The sequence below is a fragment of the Megalobrama amblycephala genome, linkage group LG17 (genome assembly GCF_018812025.1).
Source record: "Megalobrama amblycephala isolate DHTTF-2021 linkage group LG17, ASM1881202v1, whole genome shotgun sequence".
Taxonomy (NCBI): domain Eukaryota; kingdom Metazoa; phylum Chordata; class Actinopteri; order Cypriniformes; family Xenocyprididae; genus Megalobrama; species Megalobrama amblycephala.
The window spans coordinates 28,674,298-28,689,476 of record NC_063060.1 but is presented as its reverse complement, the minus strand read 5'-3'; the positions used below and the strand labels follow the sequence as shown (position 1 = coordinate 28,689,476).

General features: G+C 37.0%; 1 protein-coding gene across 2 annotated transcripts in view; it reads left to right on the top strand.

The window, feature by feature from the left end:
* dpydb (dihydropyrimidine dehydrogenase b) overlaps positions 1 to 15,179 on the top strand; it is a 159,155-nt gene that overhangs the window by 99,313 nt on the left and 44,663 nt on the right. For both annotated transcript variants that reach the window (XM_048162299.1, XM_048162300.1), the window contains exon 15: positions 2,378 to 2,446. In XM_048162299.1, coding sequence (XP_048018256.1) covers positions 2,378 to 2,446 — 69 coding nt within the window. The remainder of the gene's footprint in view (positions 1 to 2,377; positions 2,447 to 15,179) is intronic.

Below are 15,179 nucleotides of genomic sequence, written 5' to 3'. Positions count from 1 at the left end.
TATAGTTAATGTCTATTGTTGATGTCTTAAAAATGCAAGATTAATCTGAAAATAAATTAGGCACATACAATACAATTTAATGTATGTAGCTAGCACAAAGTTATACAACTAACATCTAATGTATGACTAAGGCCACAAAAAAAATAGCAGTTTCAGGCTCCCAAAACGCCACATCTGTCTGGACGAAACACTGATACGATAAAAAATGTTTATGTATACAGCTAAACGGGTCTCCTTGTGGACGGGCTCTAAATAAGCATATCATTTGACGTTAGCATGTTGCTAGGCTAACGACATAGGACTCTGGTAAGCATTACAATACTGTACTGTACTGTATAGGTTTCACCTTAAGGAGTTATTTATACTTGATCTAACCCTGAAGAATATTTTTGTTGGTATAATCTAATAAAGTAAAGTTAATTCAGTCATATTAAAATAATATTTGAGACTTTTGCCAAACCAGTTAATTTAAAAGTAGCCACATGAAGCATTCTTTTTACAGTGTGGGTAAATTATTCAGGGTTTTTTTTTTTGTAAATTAAATGTAAGTTTATTTATGGTCAACATTTCACCTTGTATGTCATCTTGGATTTGTGTTTTCACTTCTCGCCACAGTGCATCCCCACAAAGAATATATTAGAATTTGGCCAAAAAAAGGGCATCTTAGGAGGAATCAATATTAAAATGCCTAAATTTAGCAATGCTCCCTTAAAATGTTTCCTCTGTAGGCAGCACACATATCCAGTGAGATAAACATAATATGCACACTGAATTGTTTAGTAAGACCCTTATTGATAATGCTCATTGATTTTGGGCAGGTTTCAGCTATTCAACATGCCCATTATCTCCATTTACTATTTACAATTTCCATTTTTCCCCAACGCTCCTCGCCACCACGTCGTGACCTGCGCGGGCCAGCACGAACACACTCTAGGGAACATTGAAGTGTGTGTTCGGTGGAGCTCATCACAGCATGTGACTGGTTCATGGTCAGGGGTGATGGGCGCATGCCGCTGGATGAAATGAATACTTGGAGAAGCATAATGAATAACGAAATCACCGCAATAATGTCAAATTATACCGGCTCACATATTTCAGGCTCACAAACACACTCTCTGTGAGCCCGCGAGGCTCGCGAGAGTTCTGTAACTGAAGAATGGATGTGGCTCGTAGAAAAAGATGCGACCCCTTCTCTTTTTTTAATTTCCTCATATCATCGCGTGATTGACAGTTTCCACAGCAATGGGGGTCCCTAGAGGGCCAGTGTTGCCAGTGTTGGCGGACGGGCTTGGTTACCTCAGCGCAGTGTTATTAAAGCGATAACAGGGTGATTCCTGTGCTTCTCAGAGACGTGGCCTGTCTTGCTCACTCGCTCACTTTTGTTTTTTTCTGTCTGATTAGAAAGGGGTAGAGTATGGAAGCTTAATTCTGCCACAGAATAAAAAAAATAAAAAGGTAATTTTGAATTTGTATCTCTCAATTCTTGACTGTTTTTCTCAAAATTCTTAGAATTGCAAGATATAAACTCAAAATTCTGAGGAGAAAAGTCCAAACTGTGAGATATATATACTCGTAATTGCAAGAAAAAAAGTCAAAATTGTGACAAGCTTCCATAGTAGAACAATGCCCTGCATGCATATTCACAGATTTATTTCATCTCAGTTTCTGCTAAATGCATGATAGCAAAAAGAGCCGACTTGATGTTATATTGCAGATATACTGTACATGTAGACAGAGACCCGGCCCTCATTTGTCCTCCTGACACCAATAAAACATAGACGCTGCTTTTCTAGCCATGGTCAGTATGTGCGGTTGAGCGGAGCTCCCAGGGGTGAGCGGATGAGAGGAGGTGGGGTTAAAGCCGCTACAGGTCCCCCAGGTCTCGGCGAGATCCAGGATGGATGGACTCATAAACTTCAACACATGCTTTGGCCGCCAAGCGTTCCTCCCAGCACCCTCTGCGCCGATTTGTTTCCCTTAAAAGCGCCCAGCGAGGAGGAGACACGTGGCGTATATCTCTCCGCTTTATGGTGCGATTACAGTGTCTCCGCATACAGCGAGAGTAATACAGCTAAATCCTGCCTTGCCACTGAGGAGCTGAATAATGCCGTCAGCGTGATGTTTTTATTGTTTTAATAATACGTGCGTGCCACTGGGCATCTACAAACGCACTGAATTATAAAGCAGCACAGTTTAAGGCGGGGTAATAGCTTTTGCTGGGAGCTGGGCTGTTAAAAAATGAAATAAATAAATGCGGATTAGAAAAAATGGTGGATTTTGTGCAAGCGCATCAGGTGAAATCACACTTCATCAGTCATTTTCATTCCCCCTAAGGTTTTTTTTTTCTCTTCCTCACACTCTTTTCTTCTCTGTCTAGATTATCATTGCCAGTATTATGTGCGGTTATAACCAAGCTGACTGGACTGTGCTGGCAAAGATGGCTGAGGTAAGCCGCCATTCTCTATGTTTGCTCTGTTTGCTCCTTACACATCTCCCAACTTCAGAGAGTAAATCTTATTGGAAGCATGAAAAGTAAATGTAACATGAATCCGTAAAAATTAGTTAATGTTCTAAAAATCTTGTTCCTCAAGATATCCATTTCATTTACATGTTTGAAAATCTGTTATTGTGAAGGTTTTTTTCTTTTTCTTTTTTGCTTAGTGTATCGCAAAAAGAAGCATTTGTTTATCACACGCACTCTCAACACAGTGACAAACACAGTCGCATCCATATTCATAGTGTAAAGCCTCATTGGTTCTGTGGAAAGAGGCTTTTACATTAAATTTGCATTAGATACTGTATCATTGGATTTCAGTCTTTTGGGTGACAGAAGCCAACTGTGCTCATAAACTGTGAATGAGAAGTTGTAAAACTTTATAAAATGTATGTTTGCCATAGCTGGAACAAATCCGCTTCCTCTATCATAACCACACTGACCCTGACGGTCTAAGTGTGTTTTTCTTCATCTAGTGGCTAAACACAGGCTTAACTTAAGGAGATAGTTCAACCAAATATGAACATTTGTCATCATTTACTCACTTCATCTTGGCATTTCTTGCTTCTGTGGAACTGAGAAATATTGAAGAATGTACTTGGTAGTCTTTTCCATACAATAAAAATGAATGAGAATCTTGGCTGTCGAGCTCCAAAATTACAAAAAAAAGCACCATATACATTTCATAAAAGTGGTCCATACAACAATATATAAGGATATGATATATATATATATATATATATATATATATATATATATATATATATATATATATATATATATATATATACAACACAATACAAAATAATATAATAACATTCAAAAATTTGAGCTCAGTAAGACTTTTTTTTATATTAAATTTTCAGCATCATTACTCCAGTCTTCAGTGTCACATGATCCTTCAGAAACCATTCTAACATGCTGATTTGCTGCTCAAGAAACATTTCTTATTATTAGAGTTGAAAACAGTTGTGCTGCTTAATGTTTTTGTAGAAACTAAGATACATCATGATTCTTGTCTTTTTACTGTCACTTTTGATTAATATAGTGCATTCTTTCAAAAAATAAAAATCAGACAATAGACTAGACTAGACTAGAACAGAATATATGGTGACATTTTACAATAAGGTTCCATTAGGTAACAGTAGTTAATTAACGCATTGTATTTAATTAATTATTTAATTAATGCAACTGACAATGTGAAATTTGTTAAAGAATTTATTAATCTTTTTTTAATGGCAGTTAGTAGAACTACAGCTGTTCATTGTTAGTTCATGTTGACCCTGTTCCATTAAATGATTAGTTCACTTTCAAGTGAAAATTAGCCCAAGCTTTACTCACCCTCAAGCCATCCTTGGTGTATATGACTTTCTTCTTTCTGATGAACACAATCAGAGAAATATTAATAATTATCCTGATGCATCCGAGCTTTATAATGGCAGTGAACAGGGATCACGAGTAAGAGCTGAAGAAAGAGTCTCCATCTACATCCATCCATCATAAACATGTACTCCACATGGCTCTGGGGGGTTAATAAAGTCCTTCTGAAGCGAATCGATGCATTTGTGTAAAAAGATATTCACATTTAACAAGTTATGAAGTAAAATATCTAGCTTCCTCCAGACCGCCTTCAGTATTCAACATATAAAGGAAGTGTAAAACTCTTGCAGTTCAAAACGCTTACGCTACGCCAGTTTACACTTTCTTCGTAACTTGAATACGGAGGGCAGTCAGGCGGATATTTTACTTCATAACTTGTTAAATATGGATATTTTTTTTACACAAACGCATCGCTTCACTTTTTGAAGGACTTTATTAACCCTCCGGAGCCGTTGTGGAGTACACGTTTATGATGGATGGATGTGGATGGATGCACTTTATTCAGCTCATACTCGTGACCCCTGTTCACTGCCATTATAAAGCTCGGATACATCAGGATATTTATTCATATTTCTCCGATTGTGTTAATCAGAAAGAAGAAAGTTATATACTCCTAGGATTGCTTGAGGGTGAGTAAAGCTTGGGCTAATTTTCATTTTAAAATGAACTAATCCTTTAAGTAATATTAACAGATACAACTTTTAATTTTACTAATGTTTTATTAGTAAATGTTGAAGACAACAAACTAAGATTGATAAATACTTAAGTATTTTTCATTGTTAATGTTTAATAATTGATTTATGTAGTTAACTGTTTACAAAATCAACCACCAAAAATGATAACTGTCAAGATAATGATAAAGATATAGTTCTATAAATTATTCTAAATATAAAAGAATATCAGAGTCCACACCACACCTATAACAATAACGGCACAGAGAAACAATATCTTTGGACTCACTTTCGGAATGTTTTTTTTCCAGCCGATGAATGATAAAAACGTTGACAGCCAATCAGAATTCATCAAACTGCACTGCATGCTATCGTTCTTGATGTGAACAGGTCTTTACCGAATATATGTAATATTGTGTGCTGTTTGCCTTGTTTCTTTCACTGCTGTCTGCAACTTTAATTGAACAGACCTGCTGTCTGCAACATCCAGTTTAGATCCACTAGTATAAACTACTTTATGATACTTTATAGCATTTTTGTCTTAACTTTTGAAGAGAAATAATAAAGGCTTCAAACAGGATGAATAAATGATAAACCTTTTATTTTTGAGTGAACTATTCATTTAAACCTAATATGTTTTGACAATCTATGTCCTAACAAGGCAAGAGTGAAGCACAAACATGGAACCTCTTCCTAAAATTCACACAAACAACAGAGTTTCTTGTTTGACATATACCTGAGGGTTTCTGCAGACTGGCATTATTGCAGCCGACGTATATGTGTGTCCTCAGAGGCGTTATAATTCCCACCGGAGCTGTTTCGTTCTGTATGTAAACAACAAGTGCTGATTTAGACAGGACCCTGCCATCACTAACACTTACTGCTGCTGGTGCTCTAATTGAGGTGTCGTACGCTCTCGTACCTTCCAGTTTAACTCTTCGACGCCCTCACACACACACGCACGCACACAAATGCACTCAACGATCCCACGCACGTGCGTTTACATTGAGAAACCCAGGAGAAGATTTGGCTCGTGCAGCGAGGAGGCTGCATTGACGGTGAGCATCAAGACAAATAAGGAAGACGTTTGTGAGGGAGTTTAGTGGGAAGTTTCATGTACAATCATGTAAGTCATTCTCTACTGTTGTATCATTATGACAATCTTCTTCCTCCTCAACATGCCTGTGATATAATACACATTACAAAACAACCCACACTTTGGCCCTGCTTACACATAGTATTAAAGGGATAGTTCACCCAAAAATGAAAATTTGATGTTTATCTGCTTACCCCCAGCGGATACAAGATGTAGGTGACTTTGTTTCTTCAGTAGAACACAAATGATGATTTTTAACTCCAACCGTTGCAGTCTGTCAGCCGTATAATGTGGGTCAATGGGAACTTCTTTTATAAGAGTAAATAAAACATGCACAGACGAATCCAAATTAAACCCTGCGGCTCGTGACGGCACATTGATGTCCTAAGACACGAAACGATCGGATTGTGCGAGAAACCGAACACTATTTATATCATTTTTTACCTCTAATACACCACTATGTCCAACTGCGTTTAGCACTCGCTTAGTGAGGTCTGATTGCGCTCTGACAGCGGAAGTGATGTCTAGTACTCATTGAAGTATATGCACGAGACACTTTAAGATCTGTGTATTGAATGTGATGTAATAAAAATACAAAATACCCATATATAACAATACAAAATGTATTTCTTTTATAAAATACCGTACTTAAAAGGCAAAAGACTCCAATGAACCGATTATTTTAAGTGAATCAGGAATATACAGTGCGACCAGTGTTGTCTGATTCCCGAAATGAATGTCTTTTAAAGGGTTAGTTCACCCCAAAATGAAAATTCTGTCATTAATTACTCACCCTCATGTTGTTTCACACCCGTAAGACGTTTGTTCATCTTTGGAACACAAATGAAGATCTTTGAATGCGGTCAGATTTCCGAGACTGCCTTTGTAACTACCACTTTGATGCTTCAAAAACTTCATAAAGAGATCGGAAAACTAATTAATATGAATCGAGCAGTTTAGTCCAAATTTTGTGAAGAGAATTGATCGCTTGTTATGATAAACAGATTTAATTTAGGCTTTTACTCGCATGTAAACATTGATCAGCTCAACCAAACCTGCTTCACGCGCGAGAACAAACCTCTTCTGGAAGCTCAAACGTGCTGCGTAACACATGAGAATGAACCTCATTGGTTACGCAGCACATTTGAGCTTCGCTTGTGCGTTATTCAGGTTAGGTTGAGCTTCTGCTTGTGTTCGCTGATCAATGCTTACATGCGAGTAAAAGCCTTTTTGAAGCGTTAAAGCGGTAGTTACAAAGGGAGTCAATGGAAGGAAATCTGACAAAATTCTGTCATCAAAAAGATCTTTGTTTGTGTTCTGAAGATGAACGAAAGTCTTACAGGTTTGGAACAACATGAGGGTGAGTAATTAATGACAGAAATTTCATTTTGGGGTGAACTAACCCTTTAAGAACTTATGCTTCTCAATGAATCAAAAACAGCGCAACCGGTATAGTCTCAATGCTAACACGAATGTCTCTTATGAACCATTTCTTTGAGTTAAAAGCCATAACAGTAGACTTTTACATTGTTAAAAAAAAGATAAATGCTGTTCCTTTGAACTTTCTATTTTCTAATGTTTTCATCATTGATAATAATAAGAAATGTTTCTTAAGCAGCAAATCAGCATATTAGAATGATTTCTGAAGGATCATGTGACACTGAAGACTGGAGTAATGATGCTGGAAATTTAGCTTTGCCATCACAGGAATAAATTACATGTAAAAATATATTCAAATAAAATATATTAAAAATGAATAAAACTCTTACCGACCCTAAACCTTTGAAGGATAGTGTACAACACTTGCTACATCAGTGTATTACTTTGTGTCATTGGATCATCTGGACTGACCGCGTGTGACCACCAGAAACTGATCTTAATACTAGGAGTAAAAGGGATATTTTACTCTGATTTTCACTGTACTTGGGCTCTGATTTCGGATCGCTATTTTGATGCGTCATGCTCGCCTTTACTAAACACACTGTGCTTTTATGAAACTTTCAAAGACGCAGAAGATATGAGAGCGGCCTTTCTGTGGCGATGAAGTCTCACATATTCTTGCTTTAGCTAAGAGAAGAATCCAAGAAATTTCTTAATGCTGATCATTAATTCATTCATTAAAGAAGTGTACTGTGTTAAAGGGCCCAACAGAATTGTCTATCAAAGGTGCCTTGAAGTAGCTATGAGCTGGATTGGGCTGGACAGCGTGGCTTTGATCACACTGGAGTGGTTAGTTCTTGTCAAAGTTAGTGTCAGGTCTGATCAGTGTTTGTGTTGAGGCCTCTGGCTGTCTAATGGAGCATATCCAGACATCCTCCACTCACTCTGTCTCACTCACACACACAAACAACATTTTTCGGAGTCCTGCAGGTAAGCTGCAGCTCAAAGCCTGGTCCATATGTGAAGACTGAAATCATCTGGGCTTACAAATGGAAAGCTACTATAGATGCAAGTACTTATCTTCGTCTCAACGAGCGCTGCAGTTGGCTTTTGTTTTCCGTTCAAGTGGGGAGCTTTGATGTGATGTACTTTTTACGATTTCTGGATAATAGAAATCAGCTTTGAAGTTTTCTGTTGTATGTGGTACACAAAAGCTCTTTCTCATTACACACATAGGTGATGCTCTTGTTTTCCCCCATGCCATTGTTAGGATTCACAAATAGAATTACTTGAAATCTGTCCAAGGATGCCATCTTTCCCACAAGTCGCAGGTGGAAAATGCAGAAAGGTGCCGTTGAATGTTAAGGTGCATTGTGTGCAAATATCATCTGTCCTTGGTTGCGAATCTCTTTGTTGAGTCAGCCAGCCTCTGGAAACACAGAACGGCACAAGAACTGTTCATCAGGGGCTTTATAAATTTGGTTTCTGTGGCCATGCAGCTGCATACAAATCTAAGATCACCACGAGCAACGGCAAGCATCAGCTGGAGTGGCGAAGAGCCCGTCACTATTGGGCTCAGGAGCGGTGGAAATGCATTCTCTGATTAATCACTCAGTCTTCACCATCTGGCAGTCTGACAAACGGATCTCGGACTGACGTGAGAATCTGAATCTGACTGAGAGGGCGACTCACATTCCCAACCTTCCACGCATGCATATTTCCAGCTGAAAAGTTTATGGAGGAGGAATAAGAATAGTGTAGGGCTGTTTTTTTTTCAGGTTAGGTTTTCCCTTCAGGGAAGTTATAACACATTCACACACATATATAAATTTATACTGCGTGTGTATATGTATTATATCACCCTCTCATATATATATGTACAGTCAAACCAAAATTTATTCAGACACCTTGAACATTTCATTCATTATTACAGTTTATTCACTATAGTTTAAAAAAATGGTAATAAAATATGACTAGATCTCAGAGTTAAACTGTGTCAGAAAAAAATAATCTTAATTATGTCAGATAACTACGGAAGAGGATTAGGGTCAAGCAATAATAAAAAAATAAAACCATCTCGAGATTAAAGTTTAGAAAAAAGTCATTAAATTATGAGAACAAATTCGTAATTTGACTTTTTTCTCGTAATTTAATGACTTTTTTTTCTCGTAATTTAATGACTTTATTCTCATAATTTAATGAGTTTATTCTCAACATTTTATCTCGACTTTTTTCTCGAAATTTAACGACATTTTTCTCATAATTTAACGAATTTGTTCTCGTAATTTAACAACTTTTTTCTCGTAATTTAACGAGTTTATTCTCAACATTTTATCTCGACTTTTTTCTTGAAATTTAACTAGTTTTTTCTCGTAATTTAATGACTTTATTTTCAACATTTTATTTCGACTTTTTTCTCGAAATTTAACGAGTTTTTTCTCGAAATTTAACAACTTTAATCTCGAGATGGTTTTATTTTTTTATTATTGCTTGGCCCTAATCCTCTTCCATAGATAACACTTAAGCAAAACATGGTCAGGTCAAAGTGTATGAATAGTTTTTGGTTCCAAATTTTTATCAATTTTACTGGTGGTCCTCTGTATGAAGAATTTATGGGTATAATATGTCACAGTTTCTTTTATTTTGCTATCCTCACTTACATAAATGAACTATAGTGTCATATATATATATATAGAGAGAGAGAGAGAGAGAGAGAGAGAGAGAAAGAGAGAGAGAGAGAGATATGAAGACATCAGATGCAAAAGCCTCTAAGTGCCATTTGAAATTTTCTTCTAAAATTATAATTTTTATCAAGGGTGTATGTTTATTTTCAGTTATTTCACTTTAATGGCAATGAAAAGGACCTATTAATTGCCATTAAAGTGAAATTACTGAACCTAAACATACAAGCTTGATAAAAATGCTCTTTTTAGAAGAAATGTTTTGATGGCACTTAGAGGCTTTTGCATCTTAAGTCTTCATATATATATAGGCACACACACATACACGCATATTGCATAAATAATTCAAGGATGCATTAAATTGATCAAAAAGGACAGCAAAGACATTTATAATGCTACAAAAGTTTTCTATTTCATATAAATGCTGTATTCATCAAAGAGTCCTGAAAAAAAAATAAAAAGTTTTCAACATTGATAAACAGAAATGTTTCTTGAGCACAAAATCAGCATATTGGAAATGAAAATTCAACATTAATTAAAGCTGCAAGCAGCGATGAAAGGGCCCTCGCACCCGGGCTAACCGCCACCCGTTGGCATCAGGAAAACAGTGAACAGTGGGTGACATGGATGCAAGCGAGTAAATACAGGAGAAATATAGCCAAGTCATTTCAAAGTGCCACACTTCCTGCTGCCAACAGGTGGCGCTTTGACCGTAGCCGAATATTGCCAGGTAGATGTCCTCAGGCCAGGACTATTATCAAACGTGAAGTTTGGAGCAGATCAGACATTGTATGCCTGAGTTACTAGAATTTCCTGTTTCTTGGCTTTAATTAGCACTTAGCCAAGTGCTTCATGATTTAACATATTTCTAGTATGTTTGGTACATCATGGCATATTAAAATGTTTTTCTGAGAGTGAACTAAAGTGTAAAGGATACCATTTTCTGTTGCCAGCAGGTGGCGCTATGACTAACTGAATATTGACATAAAGATGTCTTTAGGCCAGGACTCTTATCACACATGTGAAGTTTGGAGCAGATTGGACATTGTATGCTTGAGTTACAACAGCTTCATCATTCATGGCGAAACATCAGAATTTGTCAGGCTGCCACGGACACGCCCTTCAACGAAAACTCAAGATCTTTGCAATTAAATGTCGCTAAGGCCTTAAGATTAGACTGACCATATATGATGTTGTTATTATTAAATGTCTATGAGGAGTTAATCACAGTGTAAAACATGTAATTTCCTGTTGCTGGCAGGTGGCGCTATGACTGCAACTGAACATTGGCATATAGATATCTTCAGGTCAGGACTCTAATAAAACTTGTAAAGTTTGGGGCAGATCCAACATCGTATGCCTAAGTTACAACAACTTTCTGTTTCATGGCGAAACATCGAACTTTGGCATGCCGCAACGGCCACACCCTTCAGCGAAAACTCTAGATCATGCAACGTCAACTGGCGGCCCGCGGGCCAAATCCGGCCCGCCAGAGATTTCCATCCGGCCCCCAGAATAATAATGAAATCAGGAATAGCCTTGTAAGAGGAAAAAGTTTAGGGCTTGTCCGAATACCATTTTTGATGAACATCGACTATTCGAAGCTTCGGAGAGAGGGGCTGAACATATTTTTCTCTCTAATAAAGGCAGGAATCTGTGTCTGTATGTCCGTTTGCATTTATATTATTTCGAGAACCGTTCATCCAATCGACTTCACAAGGGAGTGCAGTGTCGAATTTGGTGCAATATAGATGGACACGCGAGACAGCGGGAAGCGGCGCACCTCACGCGGGCAGGGCTTATGCTCCGAGAACGGACACTGCACTAGTGATATAAAACGCACACACAGGTCTGTTAAATTAAGCAATACTTTTAAGGTAGTCTAATATTTTTCTGACTAACAAATTGGCACAGTAAGGGTAGATTTAAATAAAGAAAAACGAAATTTAAATAAAGAAAAAACGAAATTTAAATAAAGAAAAAACGAAATTTAAATAAAGAAAAACGAAATTTAAATAAAGAAAAAACGAAATTTAAATAAAGAAAAACGAAATTAAGTTAAATTAAAAACGAGATCAATTTAGATTGATAATAACGGGTAAAAATGCTAATACATTTTGTTTCTATTATTCTATTTTACACAATGTCAAAGCAACAAAACACAAGTTCAGACATGCACTTAGGTCCATACAAACTCCACTGTTCTGCGCTCTAGCCAGAGAACACTCCCGTTGCTGGAACCATAGGGCTGGAACACGCGTCGGTTCTATTTCTAGCATGCACGCGTTTTCTGCGTGGCTCGAGCGCGCCTGAGACGCGCGTCTCAGTGTGCAAACTCCAACCTGTTAAATATGGGAGCCGAAAAAAAAACGGACACGCCACGCAGGTGAGACGCTCACGCAGCCAGTGTGTCGCCGGCCTTATTCAAGGGGGAATGAGAACCGTTTTTTATTTTTAAATCTAACGGAAAAAAAAAGCCTTCTGAAAAGTAGCTTGTGCCATAGCCTGCCTTCAGTCAAGAATGACGATAAACGCGTTCTCTCATTGAACATCTTTTATTGTTTCACGTGCTCATTTTTTCACAAATGTCAAAATTTTCCTTGCCTGGGATTTTCGCACAATTGCGTGACAGTGATGGACAGCTTGACAGCCTCACGAATATGAAGCCTAAAATATCGCTATCGCCCCCTGGTGGCTTGCTGCAGTAGGTAATATGTAAAAAATAACATAAATTTGGAATTAGAATTAGTATATCAAATAATAACATATTAGGATACAATTCAAATTTTATTTTATATTACGAGTATCTGGCCCTTACAGTGTCTGCAGTGAAAAATTCTGGCCCTTGGACAAATATAGTTGATGACCCCTGCTCTAGATCTTCGCAATTTAATGTCATAAAGGCCTTTAGATTAGACTGACCAAATATGACGTTGATCTGATTAAAGCTCTAGGAGGAGTTCATTAAAATACAACATGTGAAAATGTTGAACAGTAGTGTATATATGTTATGTATATGGTGCTTTTTATGTAATTTTGAAAATCCAGCTTTGCCATCACATTTTAAATTACATTTTAAAATATATTAAAATAGAAAACTTAAATTGTAATATTAGTTTATACTGTATTTTTATACTGTATTATCGAACTTTGGCAGGCCGCCACGGACACGCTCTTCAGCAAAAACTCTAGATCTTCGCAATTTCACGTCTCGAAGGCCTTTAGATTAGACTGACCAAATATGACGTTGATCTGATTAAAGCTCTAGGAGGAGTTCATTAAAATACAACATGTGAAAATGGCAAAAACTGCCAAAATTTTGTAGAGAGGTTGTTGGGTTTACAAACTTTGCACCCAGGGGCTTTTTTGTAGGTATTGGGCTGTTACATCTGTCTGACATCTGTTCATTTTGGAGAAGAAGAATAATTGGCTGAGCAATTACAATAGGGTCCTCACACCATCGGTGCTCGGGCCCTAAAAAAGAAAAATTATACCCCAAATTTTTGAACAGTAGTGTATATATGTTATGTATATGGTGCTTTTTATTTAATTTTGAAATTCCAGCTTTGCCATCACATTTTAAATTACATTTTAAAATATATTAAAATAGAAAACTTAAATTGTAATATTAGTTTATACTGTATTTTTATACTGTATTATCGAACTTTGGCAGGCCGGCACGGACACGCTCTTCAGCAAAAACTCTAGATCTTCGCAATTTAACGTCTCGAAGGCCTTTAGATTAGACTGACCAAATATGACGTTGATCTGATTAAAGCTCTAGGAGGAGTTCATTAAAATACAACATGTGAAAATGGCAAAAACTGCCAAAATTTTGTAGAGAGGTTGTTGGGTTTACAAACTTTGCACCCAGGGGCTTTTTTGTAGGTATTGGGCTGTTACATCTGTCTACCGAATTTCACACCTGTACGTGAAACGTAGCACAAAGGGCGCTTAATTGAAATTTTGTAGGTGGCGCTATCGAGCCATTTTGCCACACCTAATTCTGAAACCCATATCAGATGTAAATTTTCACCACTTCTAACGCGTGTGCAAAGTTTCATGAGTTTTTGAGAACGTTTAGGCCCTCAAAAATGCGATTCATTTTGGAGAAGAAGAAGAATTGGCTGAGCAATTACAATAGGGTCCTCACACCATCGGTGCTCGGGCCCTAAAAAAGAAAAATTATACCCCAAATTTTTGAACAGTAGTGTATATATGTATATATTATGTATATGGTGCTTTTTATGTAATTTTGAAAATCCAGCTTTGCCATCACATTTTAAATTACATTTTAAAATATATTAAAATAGAAAACTTAAATTGTAATATTAGTTTATACTGTATTTTTGGGATTTTTCCAGCCTTAGTGAGTAGACTTTCAGAAACATTAATAAATTCTCAAACAATTGAATAGTGTGTGTACTGTGTATATACAAGAGTCTACAGTTACAATTTCATTACAGTGTAAAATTACTGATAATATTTTATGTAAATCTAATGACTGCAAATGCATAAAAAGTTTTTTTTTTTTTTTTTTTTTTTTTCATATTATTATTCCAAATTCTTATCGCTCAACATCAGTACTGACCCCAGTAATGTTCATGTAGATGCAGGAAGGAAACAGCCACTGAAAAATTCCAGCTTTGACTGGAAACCCTTTCCAGAGAAGTTATTGCAGTACGGACCAACATCATATTATTCTCCATCATTTGTGGAATGAAATGTTCACAAAGCAGATGTCCTCATATTTTTAGCCATATAATATATTATGCAGCTTATATCAGCACACCTTGGAGTAGATTTGCACAGTTCTGTCTCCTGCCTGCCTTGTCTGTCATTTTGTGTCTCTCAAACCCAGCCAAATCGCTCACTCGCTCTCACTTACTATCCCTCTCTCTCTCTCCTTCTTTTTTCTCTCCTCTCTAATGGCTGTCAGGCTTTAGGAAAGCCATGGCTGTGTGTCTGAAGCAGCAGGTTTGTAGGGTGTGTAGCGGAGAAATCGTTCTGGCTCTCCCCATTTCGGTGTGGTTCAGAACGGCCGCCAGAGCGTAATTGCCTGTTGAATGCTTTCCCACTTCCAGCACCCTCGCTCACTCACCCACTCCCCATCCACCTGTGCTGCCTTTTTTCTGCTTCCCTTTTTTATAAGACGACTCTGTGGCAGCTTTGACATGTCAAAGAGTTCTTCTGGGTCTATTTTAAGAACACCATTTTATGCTTTTTGAATGCTGGGAAGTGCTCGAGGTGTTTTTTTCTTTTTGTTATAGATTTGTCTCTCTTTCTTTGTGCAGTTTCTGGGTGGCTCCTGCTGTTTTACATACAGTGGCCCCAAAAAGTATTTGGACACTTTAGTATATATAGTATATAAAAAATATATTTCATTGCAAAGCTGTTTTTGATAAGGAAGTGCTTTTTACGTCTTATATATATATAATCACTTTAAAATAGAAAAAAAAAAAAAACTTTTTTGAAAC